This window comes from Lynx rufus, unplaced genomic scaffold (assembly GCF_022079265.1).
Source record: "Lynx rufus isolate CCGP_SWC_20201006 ecotype Redwood Valley unplaced genomic scaffold, mLynRuf1.p SCAF_31, whole genome shotgun sequence".
Lineage (NCBI taxonomy): Eukaryota > Metazoa > Chordata > Mammalia > Carnivora > Felidae > Lynx > Lynx rufus.
In genome coordinates this window covers 5,694,349-5,711,431 of record NW_025814847.1, presented here as the reverse complement: position 1 = coordinate 5,711,431, position 17,083 = coordinate 5,694,349, and the positions used below count along the sequence as shown (strand labels likewise).

Below are 17,083 nucleotides of genomic sequence, written 5' to 3'. Positions count from 1 at the left end.
AGATGCTTAGACGACTGAGCCACCCAGGTGCCCCAGGAGTTGTGTTGTAATCTCTAGAATCTTTTACAAATTAATGTTTCTCATGATGAAAAACATTTATCTGAAGTTCAGTATTTTGTTCCTTCTCGGTCTGACATTTTCCTCTTTTGTTATCTGCAAGTAAAACTTAAATTATACTTTTTATTATAAATAACATGTATTATGGTCCATTTTTGTGACTTTTTCTTGCAGTCTATCTCTCAGTCCTTCTAGCTGTCTATACCGCAAGAGATACACGTGGTGTTCATCCAACGTTAGTGCTTATTTCTGGGTGGTTGGGATAGCGATTACTTTGTTGCATCAAGTATTTCAACACTTTGCTTAATTTTGTGTTATTGCTGCTACTGCTGAGTGGGGAAAGGGTTAACGCTAGGCCGGGGGGGGGGGGGGGGTGCGGCAGGCTGCAGGGGCAAGAGGGAAGCTGAAGAAGTGGTGGGGGGTTGGAGAAAAAAAGGATAAACGTTACTCCAGTCCCGCCTGAGCCAGGTGCGTGCCTCGAGTCTCACAAACTTTCCGATAAGGTCCCAATAGAAAGTTAGGGACAGAAATCCTCAGCGGCTCCCCAGTTGGGGCCCCTGTCACTCTTGAGAGCTTCATACTTTCCCTCAATAAACTCATTTTGCTCACTCTCTGCTGTCGGGGAGATCTGTTCTTCAACTCCGGGAAACAAGGACCAGCGTCTCTCCCACCTCCTGCAAGGGAAGTGGGTCGGGGACGTTCTAAAAAACAAGCAGAGGGGCACCTGGGGGGGTGCAGTCAAGCATCTGACTCCGATTTCGGCTCAGGTCACGATCTCACCACCCGGAGATGGAGCCCGAAGTGAGGCCTGCTTGGGATCCTTCCTCTCTCTCTCTCTCTCTTCCTCCCTCCCTCAAAATAAATACATAAACTTAAAAAAAAGAAGCAGAAAAGATGAACTGAGCAGTTGTTTCTAAGGAGAGGTTGAGGGTTCTGTGCTGACAGCTGGGAGCCTGGCACCTGCTTCGGATTCTGTGTCTCCCTCTCCCTCTGCCCCTCCCCTGCTCACGCTCTGTCTCTGTCTCTGTCTCTCAAAAATAAATCAACATTTAAAAATTTTTTTAATTAAAAAAAAGAAGAAGTTGAAGCAGGACAAGCAGGAAGGAGACTGCCCATGCAGGGTGGGGGACACAGGGCCTCAAATGATGGGAAGAGCATTAGAGAGGGAAAGAAGTGGGACATATGAGACTGAGTTTTGAGGCAGAACGCTAGAACTCACGGATGAATTGGATGTGGGGAGGGAGGGGAAGGAGGAGCGTGGGAAGACATCGACTGGACTCTGAGACCCAATGGCTGGTGGGGGAGGAGTTGGAGGGAAAACCAGGAGGCCGGTTTGGGACTGGCGTGTGGACATCCACGTGGACACTCATCGCCTCAGCAGGGACTGCACCCTTTCCGTGCGAGGCACGGAGGACACCCCAGGAGACATGACCGGCAAGGTGCCCTCCCTCCTGGAGCTCACCTTGTGGGGGTGAGAAGCCACGAACAATGAGTGAAGCACACAGCACTCCAGAAGTTAAAGTGCGATGTGGACAAATAAAGCCGGAAGGAGGAAGCGCCTGCACAGAGGTTCAGTTTTAAGGACAGTGGCCACGGAAGGCTCCACGGGAACAGCCACATTAAGCAGAGGCCTCAAGTAGAAGAGACGGGTCCCAGGGGAGAATGTGGGGAAGAGTGAGGGGAACGGGGAGCCACTGGCAGAGGAAGGACGCGATCTGATTTACATTTGGAAAGAATCGCGCTGGACACCTGGGTGGCTCAGACTTCAGCTCGGGTCAGGATCTCGCATAGGCTCGAGCCCCGCATGGGGCTCTGTGCTGACAGCTCAGAGCCTGGAGCCTGTTCGCATTCTGTCTCTCTCTCTCTCTCTCTCTCTCTCTCAAAAATAAGCATAAAAAAAAGAGGAAAGCATCACTCCGGCTGCTGTATGAGTATATGAGTATGTAACACAGGCGTCGCCCCCGTCTGTGGGGAGTGTTTCAAGATGCCCGTGGCAAGGCCGGAACCCGAAACTGCTGGTAGCACCCAACACTACACGCTGTTTGTTCGTATATGTGCATAACCCGTGATAAAGTCTAGGTCACGCATCAGGTTCGTGAGAGATGAACGGGGTGAGCTGAGGAGGTGGATGGCGTGTGGACTCGGGACCCGCCGTGAGGCTGCCCTGACCTCTGACCTCACACCTTCTGAGCACTGGTTGCTGGCAGGTAACTGACAGCGGGGAGAGCAAAGCCACAGATAAGAACTGCTGTATGCGTCCCTCTACAGGCGCAGGCGGTGGGGACCCTGGGGGCTCAGTAGGTTAAGTGTCCAACTTTGGCTCAAGTCATGACCTCACAGGTCGCGGGCTCCGGCCCCGCGTGGGGCTCGCTGCTTCAGATCCTCTGCCTCTCTCTCTGCACCTCCCCCGCTCGTGCGCGCTCGTTCTCTCTCTCTCTGTCTTTCTCTCTCTCTCTGAAAAATAAATAAATAAATAAATAAATACTTTTTTGAAAAATGAAATAAAGGGGCAGGGGAGAGGCTGGGAAATAACTACAAAACTATTTCAGAAATCCGAGTGAGGGACGGAGGATCTACAATGGATGTGGCTGCAGTGGAGGGGGAGAGACGTGAATGGTGCCGGATGCATTTTGAAGGTAGAACTAGCAGGATACCAAGACAGACTAGATGCGGGATGTGACGTGTAGAAGGGAACCCAGGACACTCCGCACTTCTGTCCCGAGAAGTGGGAGGCGCAGGGCAGGGCACAGGGAGGCCCGCAGGAGTGCGCACTCGGACATCTGAAGCTCGAGCTGCCCTTCAGACAGGACCCGTTCTCTTCTCGCTCCGGCTCTATCCCTTGACAAGCTCATGGGCACCCAGCACCTCACAGGACTCACCAGCCCTCTGTGTTTAGGCTTCTTTACACACCGGATGGTTTCCTGCTTGCTTGCTGATGCTGTCTCTCCAGGGAGACTACAGGCTCCGCATGGGCAGAGACAGAGGAGTGCCTGGCGTGCAGGGAGCACCCAGTAAGTCCGCGTCGACCTCACGAATGAGTCTCCACTGTCACCACCCTCGTCCCGGGGACAAGTGTAGTTGAGAGCAACAGCGTGGAATCAGAATGCCTGGGTGCCACCACTTACTGCTCTAGGGTCTCTGGCAAGCCGTGCAGTTCCTCTGAGCCTTGGTTTCCTCGTCTACAAAATAGAGAAAGCAGAAGCACTCGCTGCGTTGGGCTGTGGGGATTAGGGAGTTAATACATGCAAAATACTCGGAACAGCACCTGGTACAGAATAAGTAGTTGGTAAAAATTAGCTATTATTTGTCAAAAATTACCGCCTCACTGGTGTCCCTGCATCCACCCTGCCCTTCTCCCTTAATCTCTTCCATATTGCAGACTGAGATTATTCAAAATGCAGCTCTGATCACATCACGTGCTCAAGTGCACAGACACGCATACTCACATCACTGAAAAAAGCATTCAGTGGCTACCGATCGTTAACGTGCTCCCTAAGTCCTGTGCACATCTCCAGCCTTGCCTTGCATCTCTGTCCATTTTGCACACTTTCCCTCAGAAACTCAGCTCATCACGCTCCTTCCTGCCACAGGGCCTTTGCATGTGACAGTCCCTCTGGGAAGCCCGTCTCCCCTCAGTTCTGCCCTTTGTCTGTCCTGCTCATCTTGCACATCTCAGCTCAAGCATGGCTTCCACAGGGTGCTCCCCACTCCCAGGCTGTCATGTTTCTTGGTTAAAAATTACCACAAGCGTGATCCTCCCGAAGTTACCCACACTTGTAATTATCCATTTGTCTGTGTGATCATGTGGTTATTTGCTGTCCTCCCCTCTAAACTGAAAGCCTGTAAAATCAGGAAACACCTCTGTTCCTACTGTCTCTGTTGCATGTCTACGATGTCCGCCGCATACAAGATACTGTATTCCGAATGAATGAATGAATGAATGAATGAATGGGTCTGCAGCAGAAGCGACCACAGCCAACATACAGGGGCACTCTTGGCCCTTCATAATTACTGGGGCCAAGACGCCGACAAGAGTGTCTGCCCTTTGGGCGGTCCCCACAGAAGTTAGTAAAAGATGGGGTCTCTGGTGACCAGCGGTGTGAGTATGCGTGTGTGTGCACCTGTGCACGTGATCAGAGCTGCATTTTGGACGATCTCAGTCTGCAGCACGGAAGAGGTTAAGAGAGAAGGGCAGGGTGGATGCCGCCACAAGTCTGCCAGTAACCAGAAGCGTGTCCTGCCTAAGCCGTGTCCCTTAGTTGAGCCTTCCTGTCTTCACCTGTGAAACGTGAATCCAGAGTCCCATATCACAGGGTTGCCAGGAGGACCCACGAGCCTCAGATTAGAAAGCGTTTTTTGAAACATTAACATTGGGGCGCCTGGGTGCCTCGGTCGGTTAAACACCTGACTCTTGCTTTCAGCTCAGGTCACGATCTCGTGGTTTGTGGGATTGAGCCCTGATTCTTCCGGTCTCTCTGCCCCCCCCCCAACTCTCAAAACAAGTAAACTTAAAAAATAAAACAAAATAAAAACTTTTAACATTAAACAAGATGAAAAATTGTTTCATTTTTCAAAGGAACTTTACCAGGAATATGAATGAAAAGAAAAACCAAATGCACAAGGAGGTACAAAAGTTGACATCGGTCAGCTCCTTGCCCTAATGTGACAAGATAATCCAGGATCTCACCTACAGGCGGATTTGAGGGGCACAATTTATTGGGCACCCACCACCTCAGTGTCAAGTGGTTTAGACCAAGACCCGGCCACTGTGAGACCCCAGACAGAGGGACCCATCTCAGCCCAACTCTGGGACTCCCAAAGGAACCTGCTTCTGTCCCCACACTCCCTGGGGCTGAGGGGGCCTCCAGCTGGGCTGTCTGGTCCTGCAGAGGCTGCTCCTGCCCTCTGGGGCGTCTCTGGCCCCCACCGAACCTCAGCACCCACCTTAGAGTCAGGACTCAGGCTCAGACCCCTAGACCCGGGGTCACACACGTGGTGCTTGTTTTCACGTGTCCTAAAGTCTCAGGGAGTGGTTTCCAGACACTGGTCAGGGGCAGTGAAGGGAGCATAACCCCTTCTCTCAAAGAAGCGAGAGTGGGTCCTGAGGAACAGGGCTGGGATTGGCCCCCAGCCCCCAGCTCTCTCTGGCGTCTGATCTGGAGGTGACACTTGCATTCCTCCCCTTGGAAGGAAGGATGGAAATGTCGAGTGGGTGGGAGGGGATGGGCACAGGTAGAAAGCGAGGCAGGAAGGGCCATTGTATTCTTTAAAATTTTTTTTTTTTCAACGTTTATTTATTTTTGGGACAGAGAGAGACAGAGCTTGAACGGGGGAGGGGCAGAGAGAGAGGGAGACACAGCATCGGAAACAGGCTCCAGGCTCCGAGCCATCAGCCCAGAGCCTGACGCGGGGCTCGAACTCACGGACCGCGAGATCGTGACCTGGCTGAAGTCGGACGCTTAACCGACTGCGCCACCCAGGCGCCCCAAGGGCCATTGTATTCTAAGCTGCCTCGGGATTTTCATGACACCCCACACCTGGGACTTCCACCAACCTCATTCCTGCTCTACCCAGAGTCTCTCTGCCCCCTTTCCCCCCACAGGGTCTGCCCCTCTCTTGCCTCCATCCCAGCTCGCTCAGGTCTCCTCCCGAGCACCCCACACCCGACCTCAAGTGCCGTGGCCGCTCCCTGAAGCAGCGGTCTGTGGTCACAGGCTTCTCTTCTGTGCTCCCTGAGGGAACTTGGAAAACAGCTGTGTGCTGTCTTGTGTGTATCTTAAGCGGACAGCTGAGATGTTTTGTCATCAGTTTCAATCATTACAGAGGGTATACTTTCTGAAAAGTTTTAGATGTTGTGACATTTTAAAATAAAACCGCTAAGACTGTTAAATGTGTGTTCAATGAAATCTAAACAGCATACTGGTTTGATACCCTCCATTGGCTCTCGATACACACATAGTAGAACTAGACAGAAGATCAGTAAGGAGACACACACACTTGGACAGCGCCATCTACCACTGGGCCCACCAGACTCACACAGGACACCCCACACACAGCAGCAGGACAAACATTGTCCTCAAGCACACGTAGAACGTTCTTCAGGGCAGATCACAGGTCAGGCCACAAAACGATTAAGGAGATCGGAATCATACCAAATGTCTTTTCCAATGACAAAGGAGTAAAACGAGAAATCAATAGCAGTAGGAAAACCAGACAATTCACAAATGTATAGAAATTGAATGACCAACGATCCAAAGAAGAAATCACAAAGGGACTTAGAAAATACCTCAAGACGAATAAAAATGAAAACACAGAGAGGGGCGCCTGGGTGGCTCAGTCAGTTGAGAGTCCAACTTTGGCTCAGGTCATGGTCTCACAGTTTGTGAGTTCAAGCCCCGCGTCGGGCTCCGTGCTGACAGCTCAGAGCCTGGAGCCTGTTTCAGATTCTGTGTCTCCCTCTCTCTCTGCCCCTCCCCCGCTCACGCTCTGTCTCTTTCTGTCTCTCAAAAATAAATAAATATAAAAAAAGAAATTTTTTTTAAAGGTCAACAAAATTGGCAAATCCTTATCTATATTAACTAAGAGAAAAAAGAAGGCTCAAATTGCTAAAATCAGAAATGAGACAGGAGACATGACCACTAATGCCAAACAGGACATAAGGGATCGTAAGATACTACCATGAACAGTTACACACCAACGAATTGGACAACCCAGAAGAAATGGATAAATTCCTAGAAACACCTACCTAGAAACCTACCAAGACTGAATCATGAAGAAATAGAAAATCTAAACAGACCTATAACTTGTAAGGAATCGGTAATCAAAAACCTCCCAACAAAGAAAGACCCGGGACCAGATAGCTTCACTGGAGAATTCAACCAAACATTTATTTTTATTTATTTTATTTATTTTTTAACGTTTACTCATTTTTTTTTCAACGTTTATTTATTTTTTGGGACAGAGAGAGACAGAGCATGAACGGGGGAGGGGCAGAGAGAGAGGGAGACACAGAATCGGAAACAGGCTCCAGGCTCCGAGCCATCAGCCCAGAGCCTGACGCGGGGCTCGAACTCACGGACCGCGAGATCGTGACCTGGCTGAAGTCGGACGCTTAACCGACTGCGCCACCCAGGCGCCCCAGCGTTTACTCATTTTTGAGAGACATAGAAAGACAGAGCATGAGCATGGAAGGACCAGAGAGAGGGAGACACAGAATCTGAAACAAGCTCCAGGCTCTGAGCTGTCAGCACAGAGCCCGACGCGGGGCTTGAACTCACGGACCGCGAGATCGTGACCTGAGCCGAAGTTGGCCGCTTAACCGACTGAGACAACCAGGTGCCCCTCTACCAAACATTTAAAGAAAATTAATGCCCGGGGCGCCTGGGTGGCTCAGTCGGTTAAGCGGCCAACTTCGGCTCAGGTCACGATCTCGCGGTCCGTGAGTTCAAGCCCCGCGTCGGGCTCTGTGCTGACAGCTCAGAGCCTGGAGCTTGTTTCAGATTCTGTGTCTCCCTCTCTCTGACCCTCCCCTGTTCATGCTCTGTCTCTCACTGTCTCAAAAATAAATAAAACATTAAAAAAAAAATAAAGAAAATTAATGCCAATCCTTTCCAAACTCCTCCAAAAAATTGAAGAGGAAAAAACACTTCCAAACTCATTTTATAAGGCTAGAATTACCCTGATACCAAACTAAGACAAAGACACTACAAGAAAAGTACATATCGATATCCCTGACGAATATTAACACAAAAATCCTCAACAAAATACTAGCAAATTAAATTCAACAGCACATTAAAAGACTCGTACACCATGACCAATTGGGATTTATCCCTGGGACTCAAGGATAGTTCAACACACAAAAATCAATGAATATAATACACCACATTAACAGAATGAAAGAAAAAAACACATGATCATCACAATCACAGAAAAAAAATTGGACAAAATTCAACACTTTTTCATGATAAATACTCAATAAACGAGAAAAAGAAGGAACGTACCTCAACATAGTAAAGGCCATACATGAAAACCCAGCTAACATCACACTCAACAGTGAAAAAACTGAGAGCTTTTCCTCTAAGATCAGGAACAGTGCAAGGACACATCCCTCACCACTTTGTTTCAACAAAGCACTGGAAGTCCTGGCTGCAGCAATTAGGCAATGAAAGGAAATAAAAGACGTCCAAATGGGAAAGGAAGAAGTAGAGTCACCTCTGTTTCCAGACGTGATCTTATGTGTGCAAAACCCTAAAGACACTGTTAGAACTAACACGCTCAACAAAGTTGCAGGGACAGAATCAACACTCAAAACTCAGTTGGGTTTCTACACGCCAGCAGTGAAAAGTCCAGAAAAGGAAATTAAGAAAATAATCTCATTTACAGCATCATCAAAAAGAATAATAAACTTAGAAATTAACCAAGCAGGCAAAAGACTTGTACACTGAAAACTACAAAAACAGTACTGAAACACAGAAGAGACAAATAAGTGAAAAGAAGCCCTGTGCTCACGGATTGGAAGCCTTAATATCATTAAAATATCTACCTCACCCAAAGTGATCTACAGATTCAATACAATCCCTATCAAAATCCTAAAGGTGTGGGGGTTTTTGCACAAATAGAAAAAAACTATCCTAAAGTTCATATGGAATCTCAAAGGACCCAGGTAGCATAAAAAACCTGGAGAAAGAGGAACAAGCCTGGAGGCCTCACACACCCTGATTTCAAAATACGTTACAAAGCTACAGTAATCAAAACAGTGTGGAACTGGCATAAAGACAGACATACAGACCAATGGAGCAGAATGAAGGGCCCAGAAATAAAGCCTCGCTTATTTGGTTGCATGATTTTCAACAAGGGCGCCAAGAGTACACAAGGGGGAAGGGCAGTGTCTTTGCCAAACGGTGCTGGGAAAACTGGACACCCACACACAAAAAGAATGAAGTGGGACCCAGACCTCACACACACACAAAAATTAATTCAAAATGGATTCAAAACCTAAACATAAGACCTGAAACCATAAAACTCCTAGAAGAGAACACAAGGGGAAATTCTCATGATATTGTAAGGGGCAATGACTTCTTGGATATGACACCAAAAGCAGGTAACAAAAGCAAAAATAGACAAATGGGATTACATCAAACGTTAAAACTTCTGCAGGGCAGAGGAAACCACAGGGTGAAAAGGTAGCCTACGAGAGGTGAGAAACATTTGTAAACCATACATTGGACAAAAGTTAGTAGCAAGAATATACAAGGGGGCACCCGGCTGGCTCAGTCGGTAGAGTGTGCCACGACACTCGATCTTGGGGTTGTGAGTTCAAGCCCCACGCTGGATGCAGAAATTACTTAATTTTTTTTTTTAATTTAGACAATAAAATAAGAAAATAAAATCTTTTTTAAAAAGAATGCATAGGGGCGCCTGGGTGGCTCAGTCGGTTAAGCGTCCGACTTCAGCTCAGGTCACGATCTCACGGTCTGTGAGTTCGAGCCCCCCGTCGGGCTCTGGGCTGATGGCTCAGAGCCCGGAGCCTGCTTCTGATTCTGTGTCTCCCTCTCTCTCTGCCCCTCCCCTGTTCAGGCTCTGTCTCTCTCTGTCTCAAAAATAAATAAACGTTAAAAAAAAATTTGTTTTAATAAAAAAAATAAAAAGAAAAAGAATGCATAAAGAACTGCTACAGCTCAATATTAACAACAACAAAACACAAATGACCCAGTTTAAAATCAAAACCCTAGGCACTGTTTATGGGAATGTAAAATGATGCAGCCACTACAGAAAACAGGCTCCTCAAAAATGTAAAAATGGAGCTACCTGCAATCCACTTCTAGGTACACACCCAAAAGAATTGGAAATAGAATCTTGAAGAGCTGTTAGTGCTCCCAAGATGTAGAAGCAAACCAAATGTCCATCGCCAGAGGAATGATGAAGAAAATGTGGCAGATTAGAATAGAACATCGTCCAGCCGTTAAAAAGGAGACGCTGTCTTGCACAACAACAGAGATAAACCATGAGGACATTACAATAAGTGACACAAGCTGATCATACAAGGACAAATATGGCATGATTCCACGTATCTGAGGCACCTGAAGTACCCAAACGCATAGAAACAGAAAGCGGAAGGGTGGTTGCCAGGGGCTGAGGGCTTTGTTGCTGGGGGGGTAGCGAGTTCCAGTCCTGCGAGATGAACGAGGTCTCGAGACACGCTGTGCAACAACGTGCAGGTGGCAACACCGTGAGGTACACCCGGTTGTTGAGGGTAAAATTATACCACGTGATTTCACCACAATAAAGTGTATATTAGAAGGCACCCCAGGGGCGCCTGGGTGGCGCAGTCGGTTAAGCGTCCGACTTCAACCAGGTCACGATCTCGCGGTCCATGAGTTCGAGCCCCGCGTCAGGCTCTGGGCTGATGGCTCGGAGCCTGGAGCCTGTTTCCGATTCTGTGTCTCCCTCTCTCTCTGCCCCTCCCCTGTTCATGCTCTGTCTCTCTCTGTCCCAAAAATAAATAAACGTTGAAAAAAAAAATTTTTTAAAAAAAAGAAGGCACCCCAAAGAAGTGTGAGCAAGTTGTCTCCTGTTTAGTCTGGGCGGCACAGCGACCCTCAGGAGGGGACTCTGGGCGGCACAGCGACCCTCAGGACAGGGGACGCCTTCCGCTTTTAACTGGGGGGGGGGGGTCACTGCGAAGGGAGGTGAGGACACAGACTGCTCACCACCTTGACCACAGGCCTGTCCTGAAGCAGATTACCTTACAAACCTGAGGATCTATAAATGCAGTTCAATGAAACTGCCTGTGCATCTTTTGAAAACAAATCTGAAACTGTGGAGTGCCCCGTCCGAGGCTGGAATCGAGCCCACAGACGGGGCTCCTGCTTGCCTCCGGCCTTCCCAAGGGGACAGGTGCTGTGTCTCCACAGCAGGGGCTCCCTCAGGGCAAGAACAGGGAGAAGCCAGCACTGTCCCCTCCAGCAGCAACAGGCTGCCACTGCCCTTCGCCCTCGCAGTCCGGCTCCGGCCTCACCCAGCCCTCTTTCCTCCACGCCTGCTTCCCCATCCCACAGACTTCCCCGGGTGTTAGGTAAGCTGCTGACGGCGGCTCAGGACCCCGGCACTGCTCGCGACGCCAGGCCGAAGACTCACGGCCTCTCTCTCGTGGAAATGCAAAGAGGCCTAACGGGACCCACGGTGCGCCTGGAAGTGGAGTCTGAGTCTGGGTCGTGGGGATGAGGGCCCAGAGACGGTGACGCACGCATGGCCTCTGGCCCGTCACGGAGGGAGAGGGAGGCTGCTGCTGGCCCAGGGCTGCCGGCCGCGGCCGGCGGGGCGGGGGGGGGGGGGGGGGGCAGGCACTGGGGTTTCTTTCTTTCTCTCTGCCCTTGGGGTCTCTTGAGGTGAGATTCCCCCTTACCTCCGGGTCCCAGGGCAAAGACCGCCAAGGAATGAGGAGGTTCCACGGAATGGAAAGGTTTCAAAGAGTGTCACAAAGGGACTGGGTGAGGGGGTACAAACTCCAAATCCAGCCTTTATTGCCACCGCATCAGTGGTGAGCAGGAGCGGGGGTGGGGGCAGCCCTGCTCGACTGTTCCCTGACCCACAGTCCCTGGAAATCTTCTGTCCCCAGCACACAGGCTGAGAGAAAGAGGAGAGGCCTCTGCTCCTGCTTCCGGGGGGGCAGGGAGACCCCAAGCAGAGGTCAGGAGACACCCAGCATCAGGCAGAGCATCAGACGCTGGAGGGGGTGGTGGACTGAGCAGGAAACTCGCAGGGACCCCAAGCAGCCCTGAAGCCTCACAGAGGGGCCCCCGGGGCCTGCGGCTCCAGGGACTAAGACCCTTTGGGAGGCACCCCCAGACCACGACACTCTGGAGGGGCCCATTCCCCTGTTCAGCAGGAGGCGTGCGGGGAGGAGCGAGGAGGGGGGCCTGGGTGGGTGGAGGAGGCTGGGGGGGGAGCCCGGGAAGAGCACCAGGGGCTGGGCGTGGAGGGGCGGTGGGAGGGGTCCTCTAGCTGCCGCTCTGCTGCTCCTGCTGGCGGATAAGATTGGCGATGGGGCCCGTGATGCCGCCTATCAAGGTCCAGTACTCGTCAAAGCTGATGCGCCCATCGTGGTTGGCGTCCAGGTTCTGGATGAGCTTGTCAGCAGCCTTCCGGTTACCTGTATCCTGGAGAGGAAGTGGGGGGGGGGGGTGGTCAGCGGTGCGGAGGGCGGCAGCCACACACAGTCCCAGGACCTCCCTGGTCAGGCCTCGGCACCCCAAGAGGACCGGGGCCTGGGCGGTGGTGAGCCGCTGGTTCAGGGGGTCACTCTGAAAAGACAGAGGCCGCAGTGGGGAAGGACACCACACGAGGATCAAGACTGGGGGGCGGGGGGGGCTGGTGGGTAGGCAGGGCCCTTAGGCGAGGGGACCTCACCGTCAGCATATGGTTAAGCTCTTTCTGAAGCATCTTCCGGAAGCTGCTTTTGCTGATCTTGTTCTTGACCAGACTGTGTTTAGACACGTATTTGTAGAAGTTTTCCACCAGGACCACGACGGCCTTCTCCAGCTCTGTGTAGCAGTCTGCCATCTCACTGCCTCACTCCTCGCGGGGCCTGGGCGACGAGAAGAGGGCAGGTGAGGAGACCCCACAGGCCAAATTCGGGGCCCCCTGCCCTCATCCTCCTCCTGGGCCCCTGGGCTGGCGGGTCCTCAGGGAAAAGGCGGCACCAGGGTAAGGCTGGAGTCGGTGCTCGCCAGCCCAACCGCCCAGGCAGGTTCTCCAGGCCCTGCCCCAGCCCCAGGCACTGGGCCTGTCAGAGCCCCAGCGAGAGCAGGAGGCTCCCATGGGAAGGGGGCAGAAGGGGGGCCCACCCCTCTGCTGTCTCCACAGCTGACCCACCCAGGGCCCCTGCCCAGGGAGCGCGCACAGCTAGAAACTGCTCGGGTGAGCCAAAGGGGCTGGGAGGCCGACAGCTATATCCCCCAGCCCCAGCATTGCCTGAGACCCCCGCCCCAGGCCACAAAGCAGGAACCTAGGCCCTCCCGAGTCCCTCCGGCCAGGCACCAGGGCAGGTTCTGCAGGAGCCCAGGCCATGGTTGTCCCTCTCTGGGAAAGGACAATGCACTCCCCCATGGAGCTAGACTCTCGGCAGGCCCCCGCCACACCCTGCTAGCCTGCCCTCCCCCATACCCACCTGGAAACACACAGCAGGACTCCAGGACCCCCCCACCCCATTACCTAAAGAGGAGCCAAGCCTGCTTTTGCCCCAGCTGGAGACACGGCTGCAGCCAGCCAAAGGCCACACGCGTCACCCCCTCACCCAGGACAAAAGGCACTCACAGTCCAAGCGGATACAGCCTTCTGAATAACAGGATATGAGGGGAGCAGGCGGGTCTATTTTGTCAGTCGCCGCCCATGCCCAGAGCCCCCCCAAGTGAACCCCGGGCAAATGAGCCTCCCCTCCCGCCCCCAAGCCCAGGAATGAGCTACAGCCACCCTGCCCGTTCGGTCCTGGCAAGGGAAGGTGGACACAGCCTCCATCCGGGCCTGAACATCCCGTGGTGAAACTCGGAAGACAGGTCGGCTTGGCCGGGCCTTGCCACGGCCCCGGCCCCTGCCCCCAGCACTCTGCTCCCCGGGTCCCACAGACGCCAGCCGACAGTAACAGGGCTCATAACTGCTGTGGGTCTGCTCTCCCCTAACCCTCTCCTTCCTCAAGGCAAGGACAGTGTTTCTTACATGCAACCATTGCGTTTACTGAACCAAAGGACACGACTCATTGACTTGAGGGCCATTTTTTAAAATCCTAGGTAAATGCAAGCTCCCAGCTTTTAATTTCTGTACCTCCCTCACCTGCACTGTCTGGTCCAACGGCTTCCTTAAGACAGATGTTCTATAACATTCTACCTCCTTCCAGCCCTGCTACCAGGTATCCAGTGACCCTGACCACCCTTCCAAGTTATTTCTTTTACGAGGCTCTTTCTGAAGGAAGGGTGTGACCCGGAGGGACTAGGCCCTAATGTAGGAAGGGAGGAGGATAGAGAGAGAGGAGCAGGCTGGGGCGTCTCCGACGGGAAACCTGCCCTTCCCTCCCTGCCTCACCTGCCTGGCCACTCTGCTCTTCACACAGAAGGATAAAGTATGGAACCAGGGCTACAGGAAACCACGTTCTTTCCCCTGTGCTCTTCGTTTATGAAGTGTGTGACTGTGAGGCTCAATGTTCCTGCAAACACCCTAATACTCACAAGTGAGAAGTGAGGAAGGAAAAAAGTTCCAATCCATGAAACTGTTCTCTGCTGCCCTTGACTGGAGAGTGCTCCAGACCCAGGGCCAGAACCCTGGATTCGGAAAGCTGCACCCACTTCAGCAAGGACTCAGCCAAGCCTACTCCCAACCAACTTTGGGAGTGGGAAAAGGGTTCAGAGAACCACCGCCCCCCCACCCCCACCAACCCTTAACCATCCCAGACCTGTTCCCTAAGTGAGGAACCCTGCGGGGAAATAGTCCCCGAGAGGAAAGAGAAAGAAATGGGGCTGGGGTGCTGTGCCTCTGCCCCTCCCCCTGGCCCACCCACCCTCCTCACCACGTGTCTTCTTAGAATCTTGTCTGTCAGACCAGGGGAGCCTCCTCCGGCCCCCCTCGATCCAGGTCCCAGCCCCCACCTGGCCTCTGGCTGCCTGCCTCAACAACCCAGGTTCTCAGTCCCCAGTAATCCACCCCCCACCTTCTTGGAGATAACCATCTGGATAAGCGCTTTTCCAAAGCTTTTTCTGAAGGAAGGGTGTCAGAGGGGGCTAGTCAGGTGTCATTAGCCTCCTCCTCCCTCCTTCCCCTGGGGGCCAGGAGACAGGCTCTGCCACCCCACCCACCCGCAGGCACCTGCTCCTCCCTCCGACCAGGCCCAACCAGGCGGGAGGGTCAAGCTGTCCCGCGAGCCTCTCCTAGGAAGGGTTGGCAGGAGGTAGGTCCTGGCCTGAGAGCTGGCGGGGTGGACATGTATATTAGAGCCTTCCCCAAAAGTGGGGGTTGGGGGACCACTTGTCCTCCAAAGGGCCCTCCCACCAGGAGCCCCCAGCCCTCCCCTAGTGTTTTCCTGGTCTCTTCCTTGGCTGACTCATCCTGGAGCAACCGAGAGGCCCCGCCCCCAACCCCGCCCACCTCAGCCCCGCTTGCCGACTTCTCCCAAAACCTCCAGGGCCCTGAGCCTTGCCCCTGGATCTTCGCCCCTGTAACCCCACCGCCCCACCCCAAGCCCCTTCAGTCTGGAGCCCTGAACACCCAGCACAGTCCCCCCAGTCCACCTTCTCTTCCCACCACACTCTCTCCGCTGGAATCCCGAACTGTTTCCAGGTGTCGTGAGACCTCCCTGAACTTCTGTGCCTCCTGGTCACCGTCCTCTCTGGAGTCTGGCCTGCCCCCAAGCCTACGTTCGGCCTTCTCTGTGTCCCTTCCATCGACCTCAAACTCGTTCCCTCACTCCTCATCATTCATTTCCGGATTCATTCACTGATTCATTCATTCACTGAACTGGTTTTCTTGCTCACCCACTCCCTTGATTCACTCATTGGCCCCAACTGCCTTCAACATGCAGGGAAGGTGGCATCCGAACTGGGCCGGTAACTTGTCACTCTATTTGCAAGGCTGTTTCAAACTGAAGTCTCACCCAAGTGCCCCTGCCTCACAGGACTCACTGCCTGGAATTCACACATCCGCCCACCCGCTCCTGCTGGACAGGACAGGGTGTGCTCCTCTGAAACGTCTTCCAGACAAGTGGGGTCGGACTGAGGTGTGGACACTCACACACGCTGCGGGCCCTGGCCTCACCGACAGCCACCCCTCTCTTTACCAGCTGCGAGGAAGGCTGAGCCCCACTGGTCTGCACCTCCGGAGCTCCCTCCCGAAGCACCCCTGCCCTATCGGGCTGGGCACAGGCAGACGGCGCAGGTGGCCCTGCCAGGCAAAGCCAATCAAGCCACAGCCTGCCTGGGTCCTGAAGTGGAAACAAGCCTCCGGCGCCTGCCTCCTCTCACAGGGCCCTTCCCGGTTCCTCCTGGACCCCATCACCTCCCAAGACACGGATCCCAGAGCCGGCCCGTGAGGCCCACATCCAGGTCTGACCACCCCCGACCGCCCCCAAGCACGCATTTGCCCTTTTTCTGTTAAGGGAGGGTCGGAGCAGCTGCGACAGAGCTCCTGAGCTCTCTGCCCCGTGGCCCAGGCCCTGGAGAAGAGCCCAGTCAGCGGCTGGGTTGGGGAGAGGGGGGTCCCGCCACCCCGTCCACCCCTCTGAAGGCCTCCCCACCTCCCAACCCCACCGAAGTCTCCATTCCCAAACCAGCCTGCGGGAAAGTTAAAAATTAACAGACCCTTCCTGCCCAGTCTCTAGCAGGGCCCCCTCCCCAGGCCCTCCTCACCGCCCCCTTCCCCGGGGCCCCCCACGCCTGCAGGACCTCTCTGGCAGCCCCAGACCTCCCAGGACAGGCCTGGGGGTGCTCACCTGCCTCCCAGGACTGCCTCCTCTCCGGCAGGGCTCTGGGGCCTGGACTCAGGCACCGCCAAGCGGCTCCCCACTCAGCCGGCCCAGGACTCCTCCCCGCTTCGCTCCCAGAATCTGTCCCACTCTGGCCGTGCTGGCGGAGCTGGCTCGGTGGGGAGGTAGTGACTGAGCTCCCTCTGACTTGGCCCTGGGGTTGGGCCCTTGTTAAAGGGATACACACCTTTTTTAACACCCCTCCACCCCCACCCCAGAGGGAGTGGTGGAAGCTGGCAACCCCACAACCCCACCCTGCTGGCCCTGCAGGGCCTGAGCAGAACCCAGTCAATGGAGAAAGAAAGGGGTGTCACCTGCCCTGCTCACCTGGGTCACTGGGAGCCCAGTTTCAGGGCCCCCAACAGGCGATTTCGGTTAGCATTCCAGGCCAGCCTGGCTGACCACAGACTCCTCCTTGCTGCTAGGGTTTCAGGAGTAATGCCTGATTTCTGTGGGCCCCAGTCAGAAGGCGGCAGCAAAACCTGGCCCCTGGTCTCCGCCTCCCCGTTCAGACCACCAGGA

General features: G+C 53.6%; 1 protein-coding gene across 1 annotated transcript; it reads right to left on the bottom strand.

The window, feature by feature from the left end:
- Positions 1-11,658: 11,658 nt before the first annotated feature.
- On the bottom strand, positions 11,659-12,627 carry S100A16 (S100 calcium binding protein A16). The gene is made up of 2 exons (XM_047092621.1): positions 12,466-12,627; positions 11,659-12,215 (listed from the first exon to the last, which is right to left on the bottom strand). Exons 1-2 carry the CDS (start codon positions 12,616-12,618, stop codon positions 12,057-12,059), a joined length of 312 nt encoding a protein of 103 aa, XP_046948577.1. The 5' UTR covers positions 12,619-12,627; the 3' UTR covers positions 11,659-12,056.
- Between the last annotated feature and the right edge of the window lie 4,456 nt (positions 12,628-17,083).